At 35.9% G+C, this 20226-nt stretch overlaps 5 protein-coding genes and 1 non-coding gene across 7 annotated transcripts; 4 read left to right on the top strand and 2 right to left on the bottom strand.

The window, feature by feature from the left end:
- The first annotated feature begins 2987 nt into the window (after positions 1–2987).
- LOC102621865 (DDT domain-containing protein DDR4) lies at positions 2988–7538 on the top strand. Its single transcript, XM_006476100.4, has 12 exons — positions 2988–3224; positions 3339–3523; positions 3613–3723; positions 4137–4223; positions 4326–4363; positions 4462–4543; positions 4788–4894; positions 4974–5133; positions 5353–5445; positions 5574–5700; positions 6227–6269; positions 6719–7538. Exons 2-12 carry the CDS (start codon positions 3341–3343, stop codon positions 7290–7292), a joined length of 1605 nt encoding a protein of 534 aa, XP_006476163.2. The 5' UTR covers positions 2988–3224; positions 3339–3340; the 3' UTR covers positions 7293–7538.
- A 271-nt stretch (positions 7539–7809) lies between these two features.
- TRNAL-CAA (transfer RNA leucine (anticodon CAA)) lies at positions 7810–7893 on the top strand. Its single transcript has one exon. It is a non-coding gene; the product is annotated as a tRNA-Leu (tRNA).
- A 684-nt stretch (positions 7894–8577) lies between these two features.
- Positions 8578–10100, top strand: LOC102615617 (uncharacterized). Its single transcript, XM_006481269.4, has 2 exons — positions 8578–8899; positions 9206–10100. The coding sequence occupies exons 1-2, from the start codon at positions 8725–8727 to the stop codon at positions 9883–9885; spliced, it is 855 nt and encodes a 284-aa protein (XP_006481332.1). The 5' UTR covers positions 8578–8724; the 3' UTR covers positions 9886–10100.
- Positions 10101–10713: 613 nt separating this feature from the next.
- Positions 10714–12701, bottom strand: LOC102621282 (pentatricopeptide repeat-containing protein At2g20540). Its single transcript, XM_006476098.4, has one exon. The coding sequence runs from the start codon at positions 12699–12701 to the stop codon at positions 11076–11078; it is 1626 nt and encodes a 541-aa protein (XP_006476161.1). The 3' UTR covers positions 10714–11075.
- Positions 12702–12831: 130 nt separating this feature from the next.
- Positions 12832–15067, top strand: LOC102621008 (putative pentatricopeptide repeat-containing protein At3g15130). The gene has a single exon (XM_006476097.4). It carries the CDS (start codon positions 12832–12834, stop codon positions 14914–14916), a length of 2085 nt encoding a protein of 694 aa, XP_006476160.1. The 3' UTR covers positions 14917–15067.
- Positions 15068–15351: 284 nt separating this feature from the next.
- LOC102620718 (serine/threonine-protein kinase AFC3) lies at positions 15352–18930 on the bottom strand. 2 transcript variants are annotated; one of them, XM_006476096.4, is made up of 12 exons: positions 18651–18930; positions 18419–18551; positions 18131–18157; positions 17888–18044; positions 17751–17799; positions 17230–17344; positions 16990–17081; positions 16747–16894; positions 16234–16298; positions 16046–16143; positions 15730–15835; positions 15352–15622 (listed from the first exon to the last, which is right to left on the bottom strand). In XM_006476096.4, the coding sequence occupies exons 1-12, from the start codon at positions 18717–18719 to the stop codon at positions 15482–15484; spliced, it is 1200 nt and encodes a 399-aa protein (XP_006476159.1). In that variant the 5' UTR covers positions 18720–18930; the 3' UTR covers positions 15352–15481. The 2 variants fall into 2 exon arrangements, with proteins under 2 accessions (XP_006476159.1, XP_024953017.1); XM_025097249.2 differs by lacking the exon at positions 17230–17344 and having other exon boundaries at positions 17888–18157; positions 18419–18924.
- Between the last annotated feature and the right edge of the window lie 1296 nt (positions 18931–20226).

Raw genomic sequence — 20226 nt, forward strand, 5'->3', positions numbered from 1 at the left:
ACACATGGACAAATAATGTTCTCCATCCAGAGAAATCGCATAAAAACAAGTACATTTTTAGTGTTTTTATATTAACTCTGGATCCCTTATGTTTTACATTTTCACAAATAAGGGCATAAAATTTTCATTTATATCAAATAGACCTCTAAAACCCAAAATAACCTAAAAATGTTGGGATCTTGATTGTTATGGCTTACGGGGTATCACAGCATAGAGGTAAATTTTAGTCATTATCTTATGGGTAAGAAACCTATTTGAAAAACTACAATAAGGAGTTTCATGTCTCGTATAAATGGTTAATGACATCCATATCTCTGGCTTTTTATTCTTTCAAAATAAAATATTTGTCTCAAATGGGTCACTAATTTAGTAATTTTCATGAAATTAATACACTTGAGTGTTTATTGACTTGAGAGTCAAAATTTTACACCAAAATAAAATGCTTTATGCTGAAGACATGCTTATTTAGAGTTATCTTTTAGAAATTTTTTCTTTTGTATTTTATGAACTCACGCACTCACTTATTCAAACTTTAATCAAAGATATGAATTTTAGAGAAGTTAACCCTTACTATTGGAGCTAAACCTTAATTTTAAAGTCTCATCTTTTACACCATATGCTAAAAATTTCATACAATGACTTAAGAGTTGCTAAAATGCGATTTCCACATACAATCACCTACATCAAAGTACTAATAAATTATAAGTATTTGTACTTACTGGATGAGGTTTATTATTTCCATCTAAACCTTTTAAACGAAGAAAACAATTTAAGACTATGTAAACAAACGCAACAATTATTGATCAAAATTTAACATTCCATAGTTAAGGATAGACCTTAATCACGACTAGATTGGGCCATAACGTGATTTAACTCAAAAAATTGAAATACCCTTCATTAACTAAATTATTGCTATTTTGGAACCTTTAAAGTACGATACTAATTTTCCATTTTAATTGGAGTTAAGAGAATTTCTATATTTTTTTTATTTAAAGTTAAGTTCGTAATAAATTTATTTTGTACTCTCACATGCTCTGACATTTGCAGAATTCATAATTTCACCTTGCCTCTCCGCCCTTAAATACAATATGATTGATATCATGAAGAGTCATTTAGACAAAACTTTCATCAAATAGTATCTTGCCACATAAATTGTGTACAAGTAATTATGGGATCAATTAGGGTAAGTAATGGATCGAATTTGGGTCACATTGATCCATTTTCTTTATTATTCATGTCATAAATAATAACATGAGCTTGAACTATTTATTGACGTCCTCTTAAAAAAAAAGAACTATTTATTAATATTGGAATTTCTAAACTCATATTTAGAATATTTAATAAACAAGTGGCACGAATTAAATTCAATTAATGTTACTACCTAAAAATCAATGTTAGGCCTAATGATCTAGTCCAACTCACAAGAAATACATTTCATGGTAAATGCAACCCACTATGTTGGGGGTAACCATTGTGGGTTATGGTTTGAAAGGTATGGATACGTTAAAATTAAATTCAATTTACATTGAACCCTTAGCCAAACCCACTTGGGGGACCTTAAGCTATAAGGGGACATCTTGTAAAATGAGCTACTAGAGAACCAATTAACATATAATAATAATAATAATAATAGTAAAATTTAAAATACTAAATCCAAAAAAAAAAAACATACATACAATGTTGATTCACTTGCATCAACTATTTATTTGTTTTGAATTAAAAATCAAAGAGTTAACAGATAATTATTGACTAAAAAGACTCACTTTGGCGAGCATGTATCATGATTGAATGCATATGGTTGACATTGTGAAATGCATGCGGATTAGATATATGGACAAAGCATGCATTGATATTTTATGTAGAAGCTTGCATTGAAATCAATGTTAAGCATGCATTGATATTTGATGTAAAAGCATGGATTATAATTGATGTTAAGCATGTACTTATATTTCATGTAAAAGCATGCACTATGAATAATGTTAAGCATGCATTGATATATAATGTAAAACATGAATTGATATTCGATGTAAAAGCAAGCATTAGGATTAATGTTAAGCATGCATTAGAATTGATGTTAAGCATGTGTTAGAATTAATGAAAAAAAAAAAGAAGCGTATAAGAAGCTTGTGTATGTATGCATTATTATGGTATATTTGTGTATGTATTGGCTAAACAATTATTTTTTAACTATGAGTATAACTTAAATGCTTAGTAAAAATAATTTTTGAAAAAGATACTACCAAATACATATTCTTTGTTTTTATCATTATCAACTGTGTTTACCGAACACATATTACTGTTTTCAATTTTAAAATACATGATATAAAAAATGATACTAAACACGTGCTTAAATTCAAAATACAACAACTGCAAATACAATTTTCATTTTCATTTTTGTTTTCAGAAAATACAAATTCAGAAATAATACCGAACAAGCCCCAATTTTTCTCCAATCTAAAAAAAAATATTTTAGATTCAATCCGAAAATATTTCTTCTAAAGATAAATTTCGAGAAAATATTTCTAGTATTCTACTATGAACATTCCCAAAAAAGATTTTTAGCATTCTTAAAAAAAAAAACATTTCTGAAAAAATATTTTTAGAATTTTTTCAAAAAATATTTCCAAATTTATTTCAAGAAATATTTCCTAAAACAATTTTCAAACACATTTTCATATTTATTTTCCAAGAATATTTCATTTCTTCACATTTTCCTAATTACACTTTGTAGGCTATAACAATATTAGAAAATTAATATTAAGTTATAGGTTTTTCATTATTCACTAATGTTCTCCGCTACCACATTATTATTCATAGCATGTGTTATTATTATTTAAAGTCTAAAAACTGCTACTCAACAAAACAATAACTATAATTAAAATTACAATAAAAATTTATTTAGGCCATATTAATACCTAATGTGCTTTTAGTTCTTATTCTCTAGACTACACAACAAAATCAAACTGACCACAGACCATTAAACCTAAATTTTCAACCAAACTCAACTTTATTTTAATCGGAAAAAGAACCAATCTTTGTCACACATGGATGGATAAAATTCCCGGTGGCTTTTGTCACCCCACCTTAAAATTGGACAAAACGACCGTGCTTTAAACTAGAGGTCCGAAAAAAGAAGAAGATTGGATGTGGGGAGCAAGATTCTAATTTCTAAAAGGCGGTTCTGAAATTAACCCTAGCAAACCAACCTAACCGCGCGATCTGAGGTAAAAGTAAAACCATTTAGGCGGGAAAATCCCAGAAATTTACCCTCGCATTTCATCTCCTCTCTCTTCCCCGCCGAGTTTCAACTTTTCATTTTCCATCGTTTCTCTCTCTAGAAATGGTCTCCACACGCCGTAAGACGGGGTCGTCCTCGAGACAAAATGGCGTCGGAGATAAAAATGTGGCTGTGATTGTGAAAGAGGAGGACTCGGTAATCGCCCTCGACGAATCATCTTCTGAGTTGGAGGTTAAGAAGTTACGTGAACGTTGGGAACTGGCTTCTGTTCTCAATTTCTTGAACGTAAGATCCATTCTATTACTTTCTTTTTTCTTTTAGAGATAATGAGATAAAATGTGATAAATTAATGCTTATACGAGAAGCTTTTGTAGGTTTTTGAACCAGTTATAGGAAGTAATTTGAAGTTAACCGCTGAGGAGATAGAGATGGGGCTTATTGCTCCTAACAAGTCAAATGCTCAGCTTCACATTGTACTGTTGAAGGTTATTTTACTGTCGTTGTTAATTTTTGTGTGTGCGCATTTGGGTGCTTGATCATGTATATGTTATTTAGTGGCATGATGCAATGTGACTAAATTTTCTGCTAGTAGAATGTTGCCTATCACTTTTGCTGTCATTTATAAATTGTTGTGATTTATTTCATCAAGACTCAGGACTTACCTGGAAAGTTGGAGATGCTGAGAGATAGTTTTGAAAGATTGAAAAGTAAACTTACGGATATGATAGCTGTTTTTATCAAATGCAATGATGAAAGAGGAATAAAAAGAAACAACTATCTTGCTCTCACGTGCCTTTCAAGGGCCGATTGATCGTGAAATTGTCAAAATTTTTAGTTTTTATCAAGTATTAGACATCTTTATAACGATAGATTTCTTTTATCATATGATTTTTTTCAGGGGATACCACCTGTGAGCAAATCATTGAATGGTTCTGATGCATGGGTGACTGTACTGTGTAAGAAACTTGTGATGTGGTGGCCATGGGTAAGGCATTTTTGAATTATTTGCTACTGATCTTACTGTATTACTCTTTTGTAATTTGGATCACTGCTGCAATTTGGATGTTTTTGCGCTTTATTTTTGTAGGTTGCTGAAGGGGAGATTCCCTTAACGGTAGCTAAAGGGTATTGATGACTCGGTTCTCTCTATACTTGTTTTGCGTGCTTGTTCCTCAAGTCTTTAGACTTTGAACATAATGACTTTTCCTTGCTTGGTTTTGCAGAGAGGAGATATCTCGATACAAAGAACTAAATCCAAAATGTCGGTTACTAATTCTAAAAGCACTTTGTGAAATCCGAGCTGATGTAATTTACTGGCCTCTTTACAATATATTGGTCTTCCTTAATTGCATTGGGTACTTTTTAAATGTTTTATTTCTGGATGCTCTGTCATTTCAAATGATGCTATTTTCTCTCTTTTGTTTTCTTTTTTCTTTTTTAATTTACTTTCAAATAACTGTACAGCAATAAGATGAATAATCCATGCTTGCAGTTTGTTTGTTTCATTATTTTTGAAAACACTCTGATAAGGGCTTCTCTTTGTTTACAGCAAGATGATACTGTGTCTTATATTAATGGTGCTTTGAAAGAAGGAACTCAACTTTCTTGTTTCCGCAAAGATAAGTTAGGAAAAGATGGAAATGGAAATTCATATTGGTAATTGTAATACATCTTCTAGATTTCATATAGCCTCTTGCTTGGCCAGTGTTGACAGTTTCTATTCTATCCTTGGTAGGTATGATGGAAGTACAATAATCGGTTATAGATTGTACAGAGAAGTTAAAAATGGTGGGTCAAAAACAAGAATGAAAGGGAAAGCATGTTTAGCTCCACCGCCTACTTGTTCTCAGTGGGAAACGGTTGCAACCAGTCTTGAGGAGTTTCGCGCAGTTGTGGTAAGAAGACAATTCTTGGTCTTGGGATTATGCATCTTCTGTCCCTTTTGTTTTATTAAACACATAATCCTCTTTTCCTTGGATTAGTAGTAGAACGCATATCCGTTGTCGGGGAAGAGATGAAATGTGAGGATAAATTTTTGCCAGGATAGATTATTTATTTATTTTTTCAAATTATTTTCAGAATTGATTAGAATTGCATATTGCCGGCAATGGCAGGATGAACTCTCTTCTAGCAAAGTTGTAGCAGAAGTTGACGTTGGCAAGGCAATTGCCAGTGATGCTGTTCCTTCTGTGGAGAAATTCCATAAGGCAAGCTTCAAGATCCCCTTTTTCGACTATATACTAATAATCTTGAGGTGGCACCATAGTTTTATGATCTTTTTAGTTTGTTACTCTTCTCAATGGTTTAGCTTTAACAGTGATTTTATGCTTATTAGAAGAAGCAAAGATTGTTGAAACGAAAACAAAGAGAAGAGATGCTCCTGCTGGATGGCTTTCGAAATCCCTATGCTGCTGGGGTAACTCGTTCCTGTAGGAGTCATAGGCCAGTCAGTTATACATTCGGTATGATAGAATTCCTGTTTGTATAGCCTTTGTAATCTGGTATACTTAAGATGTGGTTTCCTAATTTAATCATGTCTGTGGATATTGCATATGTTTCTTCTGTTGGGGTTTAAATGCATTATTATTAATTCACATGCTAGAAACTTTGGCCATATCAATAATGGAAGTTCACCTTTACATCAAAAGAATGACTGAAGTAGATTTGTTGAGTTCACAACTTTGAATGAGAAGCATTTTTTAACACTCAGTGTTGGCTGAAACACCACTTCTACATGCTCGATATTTCTTTATCTACTGTCCTGAGCTTATTGCACCAAAGTGGACACACATGCACAGCATACTAATTTGGTAAACAAGAAAAGAACAGAGATCATGGAATATGGGTATGAATTTTTCGAAATCTCTTGGACAATTTCTCACATGTTTTGACCTTGGCATACGCACATGTATTTCTGTATGTAATTTTTTGCTTTCTCCCTTCAATATAATTATGCATTGACCATAATAATTTGGGAATTCCGAGCAGATGAGTATGATCGGGCCATTGATGAGGCTATTGCGGTTACAAAGTAAGCTCAATCTGATAACTTTGCTGTTCTATATAGATTTTTAATTTTTTTTGGGCTTTATTCATAGATAATCGAATTGTAATCTTCTGTGACATGTTACTCTTTAGGGCATGTTTTGAGTTTACTGTTAATTATGATCTCTTAGATGATTGACGGGGGTGATGGAATATTAAGAAAGTTCTCATTGATATTGTGGATGGATCAGTAGCAGCTGTTATATTCTCAATGATGAGGAGAGAGCATTTGGATTTTTTCTAGAATTAGGCTTTGGATAAAATGACCACTTGGATTAGATTTGATGCACTTTGATTTGAATTCAGTAAAATCTCGTTACATTTCAGATTTTATGTTAAAAGAGCATAAAACTTGTTTTAATGGGAGAATTTTTTCTGTTATTTTCTGAAAGAAAAGCTGCCTTGTGCTGGTTGTCACTTGATTTGGTGGTTCAGGAAAAGTAGGAGTACCAAAGAGCAAAGAATTGAGAAGAAGCTTATTAAGCAGGGAAAGGATGCTTCTTCTGGGTTGGGAACAAGCTCGAAAGACAGTTCTGGTGAAAAAGGTGACTCTGCAGGTAGTGATACTGAGAGTGATATACTTCAACAAGCTTGCAACGATGGTGATGATGACGGCGAGAATGAGGATGATGATTATGATGGCAAAAAGGATGATGATAATGCCAATGCTAGCGACTCAGGCAGTTCTGATGAGGAATGGGACAATCTTGGCAAGAGGAAGCATGCAACAACACTCCTGGTCCAGAAGCCTACTACCGTGGGATCATGCTGGAGTCCAGGATTAGCTGGAGGTTCTAGCAATCATGGCATGGAATCCAAAAATTTGGGTGCAAAAAATAGGTTGAGGCAAAGACCAACCCATAACTCCGCCCTTGACAATATCATGGTAGATTCAGATAATGAAATATCAGTTGAACACATAAACAGTGAAACATCGGGACATGAGACCTTGCCTATTGTGGCCGACTCGGAAGAGGTTGCTGACTCAGAAGAGGTCAGTGATAGCTAGAAAACTCAGAAATGGAAACTTCATATTGAAGTCTTGGCAAACGGTTGTAATGATTATCCTTCTTTTTTTGTGTTAGAAGGAAATTTTGCTAAACAGGATTGTAAAAAAATGAAAGAAATGCCATCTAAGTATTGCTTCTCCAAACCTGAATCCCAAAGTTTGTAACTTGCAATTTGGTTCCTGAGAAGTGTTATTTTGTATTTTTTGCCGAAGGAAATGGTTTATGTAAAGGTTCTGATATTCCCACGATCTTGGCTGATGTTATATTGTTATTTATCTAGCACTTTCATTTCTATTCCTATCAATTGAACGAACAAATAAATAAATAAATAAAATGACCTGACTAATTGAACAAGTTCCGTTTGTCGAAGTTCAATTTTTTTTTTCCCCCAGAATAGAAACACAAAAGAAGGTTTGATTTTCTTTAGAGAGAAAAGGATCGACTTTCGAAGAGAAACTGGTTTTGGGTTAGTAAATGTCAATGGAATAATATTCATTTGCAAACACACAAGCACAAGTCAGGATGGCCGAGTGGTCTAAGGCGCCAGACTCAAGTTCTGGTCTTCGAAAGAGGGCGTGGGTTCAAATCCCACTTCTGACAAATTCATTTTCATTTATTGCTTGGTAGACCTCTTTTTTTCCTTCTGGACTGGAAAAATTGGACAAAGCCCATCAATTGTAATCCACAAGTTAATAAATTCATTTTGGTCAATGTTTTATTTATGAATTGTTCTTGGATTTATAACCTCTTTATAACCTCAATCTTAAGCCCTCTCAAGCAAGGATTCCTCGTCGGATCCGTTTTTCAAAAAATTCATAATGAAATTTTTATCTCCACAAATTCAATTCGTACAAATTCTCTTTATCTCCACAAATCACAAATCAAAGTGAAATTAAAAAGTATTTGACAGAATGACACTAGGGCAAAATCCTAGCCCCCGCCGCACGGGTCCCCGGCTGCTCCACCGCCTCACCCATCGCATTTTGGCAACTCGAGGTCATCTGCAGAACAAAGCACTGCCGAAGATCACAACCCACAGTACATAAATATAGACAAATATACCGCAAGCTGAAATAAAATAAAAAAACATATAGACGGAAAAAAGGTAATAGATGTACATTAATATGGAGGGCATTTTTGGAATTGTATTGGTGTCAGTAGGTTTATTACAACTTTTTTTTTTAATTTTTTTCAATGGGGTATCTGTAGGAGGGGTTTTATCAGGAAATTTGCGGAACTAAAAAATAAGGGTTAATGAGACAATTTAAGGAGTGTGAAATATCACCGCTCTAAAAATATAAGCCGAAAAGATCCGAGTAGGCCCAGCACCACGACCCAAAATCCAAAGCCATAGTGGGGTCACGTCTTACGGTCTAGACACTTGTGCTGGCGAGCCGTTTGTCGGAAGCAAACGCAATTTACGAGAAGAAAATGGCGGCGAGCAGCAGAGAAAGCAGAAGAAGAAAAATCTTGGAAAGAGGATCCGACCGCTTAGCTTTCGTAACGGGTCGGGCCCCTCCTCCTTCACAACTCCATCATGCGCCGGAGACCGACTCATCGAAGCCGTTGGTTTCCAACGAACCCCGTCTCTCAGATCAAACCACAGGTGCCCCTTTCGCCCGCTCTTTAAAATCAGCTTTATTCAATTTGATATCAAGTTGTTAAATTATTGTTACGTATAATCAATATTGATGGATCCTAATCTACTGATCTGAGCTCACAAGTTAAGGCATAGTTTCATAGATATAACGAATAAAAAGCCTGTGATCTGTAACAAACAAATTATGACCGAACTCGTGAACTGTTATGAAATGGTTGCACTTTGGTCTTTATATTTCTGCTAGTGGAATTGGAAAACTCTGTCATTTCATTCGACTACACTTGCTCATGGTGCCTATTTGATAATACGCAGATTCCTCTGTCGGCAACGATAAAATTGAGGGTGATCCCCTTGGTTCTACGTTGCTTAAACAGGATTCTGCTGTAGATGCTGCGAATAGTAGCGCTTTTAACAACGAAAGAAGTGCCGAATCTCTGATGCCGGAATCCAAGACCAGAACTGAAGCGTCAAGTGTTCCTGCCTTGGTAGTCAATGGCAGAGAACAGTCGTCTTTCTGCTTGTCAACTGATCAAAATTCATCTGTTTCTGCATCAAGCAGGGAGCAGCAACACATGGAACCACGGAGAGGCCAACTTAAATTTCTTACTCCTAGTCAAATAAGTTCTGCCGTTTCAGCAACGGAACGCACTCGTCTTTTTTGTTCTATAGCCATAGCCCTTTTTGTTGTTTTTTCTTATTTAGAATTTCCTCTCTTAGGAAGCGGCTTTATAAAGCTCATTCTAGGCTTTAGGCCTCTTTTTCTGGTTTTGCTGACTAATGTGACAGCTGTGGTTTCACGCCTTCTTTTTAATAATCGAGGAGGGTTTCAAAGAGCTGTAAGAGGAGGTGATAATAGTCCTTCTACTGATAGTTGGGCTCAAGTAAGCAACACTTTGGAGGTAGGCTTGATGATGCAGAAGGTAATTGATGCAATATTCATGGATTGCAGTGTCTACTCCATTGTTGTTATATGCGGGCTTGCCTTCAGTTAGCAATTTATTAGCGGCCTGATTTATTTTTCTATTTCTTTTTCACATCATATTCCAAAGTAATCTAGTTTTGATATGTTGTAGGATCTTGCCCTAGTTGCCTAATGATTTGATGGCTTTGTTTTTCGTATTTGGTTCTATTTTTGCATTACATTTCACATTACTGTTCAGTTGGACAGTGGATTTGATGAAAGAAAGATCTCTTCTTTTGCTGCTTAGATTATTTTGTTATTTACACATGCTTGGATTCTGCTGCAAAACTAGACTTTCTTAGAAGGCCAGTGCTACGTTACGTTGATCGTAACATACGCCACACACAGCAACAGTAGCTGGTCCCACCATGGGTACTGTTGTTGTGTGTGGATGTACGTTACGATTAACGTAACGTAAGGGCTCCCTTCTTAGAAACCTATTAGTATCCAAGTATGTATGAACATGTTTTGGCTTAAAAACATGATTATGTTTTGTCTCTGATTTATGCACAAGAAGGCATGCACAATGTTGATAAGAAATGTTGAGATTGCAGCTCCAAAGAAATTGCTAGAGGGCATTTATATTATGTATTTGATCCAAAAAAAAATCATTTTTGTGGAAACAAACACTTCACAGTTGTCTTTTGAGTTTCATGCACAGCAAAAAGAATGTTTTAAAGCAAAATGCAGAAGGGATCATTAAAATTGTGAAGTACATATATGCAGCAGTCATCGGGATTCCTCAGAGTTCACCAAACGCTGCGAACTTTGTCAACTGGATAACAAATATCGAACTAAAAGGTTCTGTAAATTCAACAACAGATGAATACATTATTATTCAGCAACTGGATAACAAATATCGAACTAAAAGGTTCTGTAAATTCAACAACAGATGGATACATTATTATCCAGCATTCGCCAAACTTTGCAAACTATCAGCTGTTTTCCATAATAATTATAGGCCAGCAGTGTGACTTGATAATTGGATTAAACCCTATACGATGTTAAATCGACAGACACAGCAACTCTTTGGATCTAATGAATAGTTAAATTAGTTGGTGTAGAGAAAAATTTGAAGCAAAGGGTTATTATACCCTTGCTCCCTCTCAAGATACAGTAACTTCCCTGTTCAAATCCAGCTGCGACTGCATTCATTTGAGTTCTTCCAATGTGATTCCCCGGAGTTCTAGTTAGCTTACTATATTTCCTCAAAAGTGTCAATTATTCACCTATATCCTCGTACATAATATCAATCACATCCTTCGCTCTATCCTGATGCAAAGCTAGCAACTCTAACAGCCAGAAGATGTCTTTCAAAAATGGTTTTGTATCATCTCCAGACACAAACTCTTGAACCTCATTATTGACTTCAATCAAACTGCACCCAGGGGTTTTCTTCATGCTCTTACTTCTTATGAGTTTCCTCATCCTTGACACGTCCTCCCACCTTCCATGTTTAGCATAAATATTCGAAAGCAACACATAATTACCTGTGTCCTCTGGTTCAAGCACCAGAAGATGCTCCATTGCAATAACAGCAATCTCAAGATTGCTGTATGTCCTGCAAGAACTCAATAAAGAACCCCATATCTTTGCATCAGGCTTCATTGGCATCTCCTCAATTATATTAAGGGCCTGATCAAGGCGCCCTGCACGTCCAAGTAGATCAACCAAACAACCGTAATGCTCGATTTTATGTTCTATATGATGATCCCTTTTCATCGAATCAAAATACATCAACCCCTCATTCCAAAACCCTGTATGTGCACAAGCTGATAATAGACCAATAAATGTAATGTCATTTGGTGGAACCTTTAGTCTCTGCATTTCGTGAAATAGATGAATTGCTTTGTGAGCTTTGCCATGATTTGCAAGCCCTCCAATCACGGTACTCCATGAAACAACATCTCTCTCTACCATCTGATCAAACAGCTGACTTGCTTGATTGATGCAACCACATTTTATGTACATTTCGATGAGAGCATTGCAAATAACAGTCCTCCGCAACAAGTGATTTTTATCACAATACATATGAATCCATTCCCCTAGCTCAAGAGATCCTAGTTGTGCACAAGCTGGCAAAACAGACACGATACTTATCTCATCAGGTTCAATACCCACCATTTGCATTTGCCGAAATACATCCAGTGCTTCAGCATAGCTCCCTATATGTGTATACCCCGAAATCATTGCAGTCCATGAGACAATAGTCTTATAAGGCATCTTATCAAATAGCATTCTTGCTTTCTTCATTTGACCCAATCTAGCATACCCAGAAATAAGATTATTCCAAGCAACTATATCTCTATCAGTCATTTCCTCGAACACTTTGTGTGCCTCAATTAGCTCATCACATTTTCCATACAAATCTAGAAGTGCATTCTCTGTTATTGAATGCGACTTCAGCCCAAATTTACACACATGGGCATGAATTTGCTTTCCCAGAGAAGGACACAACAGCCCCGCACATGATTTAATCACAAACGGTAATGTAAATTTATCAGGCAAAATTAGGCTTCCAGTTCGTGGATCTCTAAGCATTTGCTTGTAAAGATTAATTGCAAGGCCGTACAAATGGTTATTTGTGTAAGCCCTGATCATTGCATTGTACAGAAACACATTTGGCTCTTTGACTTGTTTGAAAAGCAAACTTGCATAGGCTAAATCTCCTCCGCTATTACATACATCTATCATTTTTGTAACCAAAAAATTGCTTTGTGAGAGTAAATATTTTAAAATCTGGGTATGAATTTTCTTCAATTCTATCAAGTTTTCACAGCTTTGCAAAATGGGTACAAAACGATCTTCCAATTCTTTGATGCTTAGCGCACCGATTCTCGCCGCCATTGATTTCTGCAGATTATGTGTTTGATAGAAGACTCCCTTTTTTCACTAGGCAACTGTAGATTACAAACGCAGCACCTCAAATCCCTTATACTGTACTATAAATAAAGTGAGTGTCTATCTTAGATAATCGATGAACCGAGTTTCGTTTTCGTTGGTAAGTGAGCGCCAGAGATTAGCGGATTCCTTGAGATGTTGTTCAAAGAACTTGTTACTTGACTATGGAGTTCAACTCCACGGAGCTCTAGTTAAAATGGGGTTTAGTTTTGATTTGATGTTAAACAATGACCTTATAGATATGTATGCAAAATGTGGAGAAATGAATGGCGCTTGTGCTGTGTTCGATAAAATGCTGGAGAGAAATGTGGTTTCATGGACAGCGCTTATGTGCGGGTTTTTGCAAAACGGTAATGCCAAGGCATGTTTATCTCTATTCTGTCAAATGGGTTCTTCAAGTGTTAAACCAAATGAATTCACTCTTTCGACTAATATCAAGGCAAGTGGGGTTTTGAGTAGTGTTGAAAATGGAATGCAGATTCATGGTATGTGTATGAAAAGTGGATTTGAATGGAACCCTGTGGTGGGGAATTCTATAATTGATATGTACTCAAAATGTGGAAGGATCAATGAAGCTGCACGGATGTTTGACGTAATGCCTGCTAAAAGTCTTATAACTTGGAATGCAATGATAGCAGGCTATGTACTGGCTGGATATAGTGACAAAGGTTTGCTTTTGTTTCGTAAAATGCAAGAACATGGGGAAATCCCTGATGAGTTTACGTTTACAAGCACGTTGAAGGCTTGTGGTAGTCTTGGTTCGGTTGGGGGAGGAACCCAAATTCATGGTTTCTTGATCACTAGTGGATTTCCATATTCAGTTAAAACAGTTATTGCAGGCTCTCTTGTTGACTTTTATGTCAAATGCGGGTGCTTAGTGGAAGCTAGAAGAGTGTTTGATCTGATAGAACAGAAGAGTGTAATATCATGGAGCTCACTAATTCTTGGTTATGCTCAAGAAGAGAACTTAGCAGAGGCCATGGAGCTATTTAGGCAACTAAGAGAGAGAAGCCTTCAGGTGGATGGGTTTGTTTTATCAAGCATGATGGGTGTGTTTGCTGATTTCGCACTTGTGGAGCAAGGTAAGCAAATACATGCTTATGCTGCCAAAGTCCCATCTGGTTTAGACACATCAGTATCCAATTCAATAGTGGATATGTATCTCAAGTGTGGGCTAATAGATGAGGCAACGGAACTTTTCAACGAAATGCCAGTGAAAAATGTGGTTACTTGGACTGTCATAATCACCGGGTATGGAAAGCATGGTCTTGCAAAAGAAGCAGTTGGTCTCTTCAGGAAAATGTTATTAGATGATGTCGAGCCCGATGGTGTGGCTTACTTGGCTGTGCTCTCAGCCTGCAGCCATTCTGGGCTTGTTGAAGAGAGTCAAGAATACTTCTCAAGATTGTGTAATGACAAGCGTATGAAACCAAGAATAGAGCATTATTCTTGCATTGTTGATTCTCTAGGCCGAGCTGGACGATTAGACGAAGCTAAGAATCTCATTGAAAGCATGCCTGTAAAACCCAGTATAGCGATATGGCAGACATTGCTTAGTGCTTGCAGAGTACACGGAGACTTAGAATTAGGAAGAGAAGTAGGTGAAATTCTTTTGAGATTAGATGGTGATAATCCGGTCAACTATGTGATGATGTCAAACATTCATGCCGATGCTGGGAGCTGGAATGAGTGTGAAAGACTAAGAAAATTGGCTTGGAGCAAGGGATTGAAGAAAGTTGCTGGGCGAAGCTGGGTAGAGGTTGACAAGGAAATACACTTCTTTTATGGTGGAGACGATACACACCCTCTTACAGAGAAAATCCATCAAGTTCTAATGGAAATGGAGAAGAGGATGAAAGAAGAATTGGGTTTTGTTTATGGTGTGAAATATGCATTGCGCGATATACAAGAGGAGTCCAAGGAAGAAAGCTTGAGAGTTCATAGCGAGAAGTTGGCAATAGGACTAGCATTGGTTCGTGGTGGCTTGAATGAGCAGCCGGGAAAAGTGATTCGGGTTTTCAAGAACTTAAGGGTTTGTGGAGACTGCCATGAATTCATCAAGGGTTTATCAAAGATTTTGAAGCTAGTGTTTGTGGTAAGAGATGCTACTCGATTTCACAGGTTCGAAGGTGGAGTATGTTCGTGCGGAGATTACTGGTAATACTGTTTTATTAATGTAATTCGCTAAATTACATGCAATATTTTTTTTTTGTGGACAATACGACTGTAAAAGTCCAGTTTTGATATGAATTACATATCTCACCTCAAAAGTGTCGGATGCTGCTGGCAACTGCTTTTTCCAAAATGAAGAAATCTCATCATGAAAAAAATAATTTAATTATCCTTATCAATCCATTGCTTACAACGTCGTGTGTATGAATATTACTACGTTGAGTAATGCTAGGTGTAGAGAAGCACGAGAGAAAGGCGAGAGAATTTTGTCCTCTCTCTCGCTACCCTTTTCTACTTTATATCTCTCGTCTTTCTCTCGTGCTTCTCTTCACCAAGGACTTTCCTTTTGCCAAATGCAGCAGCTTGCTTTCACCGCAATTATACTGTGTACAAATACCGCTTTAGCCAACAAACAGTAGCTCCGTAAAAGACAACAAAACATTTTCATTAAGTTAACATTTATGCACAGATTACAAGTAAATGGGAAACTCAGTCTGAGACTTACATTTCGTATAAACAACCATTACAACTAACCGAACATTGCTTACCAGCTTTTATTCATTTAGATTTCTAAAGAAGGGGTGATTGAGAGCTTGCCGAGCAGTGAGACGTTCGGATGGATCATATCTCAACAAACCATGCAACAAATCGGTGAGAGTAGACCTTGCTCTGTCTACATGAAGCGATACCATATTCTGCATAAAACAACATTATGTTCAAAGTTCTATTCTGGCTGCCTCTATAATGAAACAGAATCCCAAAACAATTTCCTCAATAGCCAAAAAAGAAATAAAGGGAGAACCTTCAGACGATCTAGCTTCTTCACGGCTTTAATACTCTCCCTAGAAACTGCCCCCTCAGGCCAATTTAGTCTTGATCCTCTCCTGAAATATTTTTCGGTTCCTCGGCTGCATATAAACCAAAAGTGAGAAGAAAGCTTTCATTTCATTAGTAACAGAGATTTGAACTGCATTTCTCAATCCATCAACAATAGTGACTATTATCGCTTCCACGCACAAAATTATCAAATGGCATTCGTCCATGCAAATCATAGGAATTTTGCAGGAACGGCAATCATGATTGAACAAACTACTGCTAAATTTCAAAAGTTAACTTACCTGGCCCTTCGAATCATATGCTCTGGCAGAGGACCCAACGCCCTCTCCATCATCGCCAAATGCTCCAAGTTCTCATGTGTTTGGAATAACGCTTCACCCTGACACAAAATTTCCATAGATTAAGAATCTTCAGTAAAATATTCAACGTCATCAACCGGCTTAATAGATCTGAAATATTCAGGACTAACCGTGCATAGCTCGACTAATATACAACCAACACTCCACATATCACATGGGTAAGACCAACCAAGCCCTGAAACAATTAAGTGGATAATTGCAAGTCAGAAGAAAACAGGGTATGAATATACAATAGTGCAATTATGAATCAGAACCTGCAATAAGCTATAAAAAACTAAACTACTAATTCTGACAGTAGGAAACACACATAAACATAAATTACACAAACAAAGCCACCAACTAATCAAACCCTCAAACAAAGCAGGGACCCTAAACTAGTTTCAGGACAAATGACGGGCACCAGCAATGGCATTTGCCTAAGCCGGAAATAGCAATCAATAGTTTAAACATCACATGTCCTGCTAAAATATTAAGCTCATTCCTTCCACATATCCCTGAAAGACGAAGGTATAGAAGAACGGCAATAACCTAATTGTTTCATGACCTAGGACTTTAAATACCACACACAGTAAAGGAAGAGGTGGAGAAAATGCATTTTAGTTGCCAACACAATAATCAGTTACCTAGAATAACCTCAGGGGCTCTGTAATGTCTTGTGGAAACAATGGAGCTATGATTCTGATTATCAAATGCCGTACTACCAAAATCAATCAGCTTAATGGCACTTGACTTTGGCAAGCACCTGAAAGGCATTTCACCTGAAGAACTCCTCTGTACCATATTCCAAGCAATTTTTTGAATATTATAACTAAGTCCGCATCCAAATCTAAAATGACATTACTTTTCAATTCTAAAAGGCCAAATACCTTGTAGCCAGGAAGCTTTATAAATTCAGAAGAAACAAGAAGAATATTTTCCGGCTTCAGGTCAGTGTGGATTAAGCGTAAATCATGCATATCTGTGGGATATGATAAAGCATAAAATAGTGTTAACACAAAAAAGGGAAAGCTAACCCTCGGCAGAAAAGAGGCCAGGAAACAGAACTGGTTGAAAGGTTAGAAAAGATATGAAACTGATAAAACTGAAGCCAAGAACAATGCACACACATGCTACAGATTCCAAAAGCTGACGTCCAAATTCCCGAACAAGATCCACAGGAAATGGGCAGTATTTATTTCTCTTTAGAAAATCAAATAAACTTGGTCCAAGCTTCTCAAACACCTGGTAACACCATTACAATGCATTCAAAGGAAGGTTTGTGTTTAGTTGCCACTACACAAAACGAAGTCCACACGGATAAAACGACAATTAAAGTACCAAACTAAATTCAAGAAGCTAGTCATCCACAACATATAAGATATTATATTGGGAAAGCCCCATGAACAGAAACACAAGTAAGAATGAACAAGTCCACACATTTCAATTGGGAAAGCCACAAGATCAGAAACACAAGTAAGAATGAATGAATTCATACATTTACAGAAAGCATCTCCTCATTATTATGTCAATAAAGCACAAGCCAACAATAACAAACATAGAAAATGATTAAAATTATTGTTTACCAACAGAAATCAAAGTTAACATATAAAAATGGAGACATCCAATAGAAGCTTCTTGGTATACTTACAATACAAATATGATTGCGATAATCAAACCAATTTCGAATCTGCACACAACTGCATAGATGAACCAACACGCGGGAATGTAAGAACACAAGACAACATTAGAAATGTTTCTATCAGCTGAAGCCCACAAGATACATACTGTGAGCTGCCGCCTTTGTCATTTTTAGCAAGATGCTGAAGAACATCGATTTCAATCATTGCAGCATCACGGTACTTGCGTATACTTCTGACTACCTTGATTGCCACACGCTCCTGTGTTTGACGGTCCCAACATTCCAAAACACGGCCAAATGTGCCTACAATACTAGCAAGTTGCTCAATGGGACAAGCAGTATCACAAAAACATAAGATCTCGTAGACAGCATGGGACTCGACAGCTAACCTTCACCCATTTTGCTAAGTATTTTATCTGCAAAACACCAAAAAAAAAATTAATTAAAATTCGACTCAACAAAAATTCAATAACTTCATCAAACAAATCAATCTAATGCCATCAACACATAAGTTATACAACTCAATGAAAATTCAGTAACTTTATCGAACGAATCAATCTAATGCCATCAACACATAAGTTATCTTTAACAATAATTTATGTAATAACTCTAATTTACAGTCCATATTGACAACATAAAATATAGCTAAAAAATTTATGTCTTATTAAAAAACTCACATCTGGGGGTGAGATTTTCGCCGAGATTAAAAACGTAATGTCCCTCACGATCATCGTCCCTTCTCGGCGGCGACACGTGTTTTGCAGCCGCCGCCGTAGCCCCTTCATGGCCCACCACCAGAGCCCGTTGCGCCTATAAAAATCATTCCGAATCCACGTCAGATTTAACGAAACCCACACTTTTTACTTCGGTTTTCTCATTCAAATTATTAAACCCTAGAGCGTTTTCGACCTCTGCCTCCGATGGCGCCACGTCCCAAGCGAGCCGACGTCGTTTAGTGGTTCGCTCCTGCTCCATCATCGTTTGCTATTTATTATTCCTTTGTATGATTTTTAACCTAAGTATCTGCAGCACAAAACTCCTCAATAGTTTTGAATATTAGTAGAAAATTCGAACAGAATTATAAGAGTGCGAGAGATGATATGACGGTAGCATTCGGAAATTAGGGTTCCTATGCATTGGGGGAATATTTTGGGCGAATGTGACGATTGTCTGTTTCGCGCTTCATCGTGTATCGTGCTCCTCCGTTGATGACTTGTACTCTTACGCGTGCCCAAGTCAATGGGCGTGGCCCGCTTGGGTGTGACTGTGGGAGCGAGCACTTTGGGCTTTTATAAGGAGTAATTAGATGCGCCCCTTTAGATTTTTCAATACACTCATTTGAAGTACTTAAAAATCACACTCACAAGGGGTGCAGTGAGAGTGGAGCGTTTGTAGAAATAGACTTGCTGCTCCATGGGCCTTCTTCAAATGAGTGGTGATGAAACTTAACATGATATTAACCATGCCGTGGCATATCTCCACAGACATTGAGTTAGACTTTATGGCATAATTTCTCGTGATATTTATTAATATTTGTATTGTAGTAAGAAAACCTAAAAAAATAAATTGAAAAGAGAGTGAAATTTAAGTGTTTAGTTTATAAAATGTGAAAATAGAGAGAAAATATGCGGTTCTAACTTGTAAAATAGAGGAAAAAAAGAGATATCAGTGAAAGGAAATTTTAATTTTTTAATAATAAATTTATTTTTTAAAATAGATTTAAAAAGAAATTTGGTAGGTTTAAATAATTACACCCCTAGGATACTATGTAGTAAAAAATTATATTTATTAATTGTGAACAAATAACTCACGTGCATATGTGAATATCAATCAATTAGGCCTCACACACATTCATATTGCATAAAAATAGTGTATATCCACATTGTTAACTTATGAAATATACTACAATATGTTATGTCATTGACAAATAGCTTTAAGCTTTGTTTAACATGTTTTAGTATTAAAATCATTTTTATAATCAATTTTTGAACACCAACTAAACTAATAGAATAATAGGGTATTGGGCAAGTTCGTCTTATTTATAAGGGAAATTATCATTACACCACTTCTTTTTTGCCTTATGTTCATCCAACCACTAAAAAATTCTAACATGTTCTCTGCACCATATTTTTTTAAAAAATTTGTATCAACTAACCACTTTTTAACTAACACCAATAAATAATTTAAATGAAATGATAATTTTACCCCTAAATAAATTAAAAGACCATTTTATTTTACAAAAACTTTAAAAAATAAGAAAATTATAATTATAAAAATACCCCTAAATTTAATAAAAAAATAAATTCATAGGATTTATTTTTTAATAAATAAATTCAGTTATTTTAACAAAATTTTGTAAACTTATAATTTGTAATACATAAATTCAGTCATTTTTATTAAAATTTTGCAAAATTATAACTTTTTAATAAAAATAATTATTAAAATTTTACAAAATCTAAATTAAATAAAAATCAATTGAGCACCT

Source organism: Citrus sinensis, chromosome 1, assembly GCF_022201045.2.
Source record: "Citrus sinensis cultivar Valencia sweet orange chromosome 1, DVS_A1.0, whole genome shotgun sequence".
Lineage (NCBI taxonomy): Eukaryota > Viridiplantae > Streptophyta > Magnoliopsida > Sapindales > Rutaceae > Citrus > Citrus sinensis.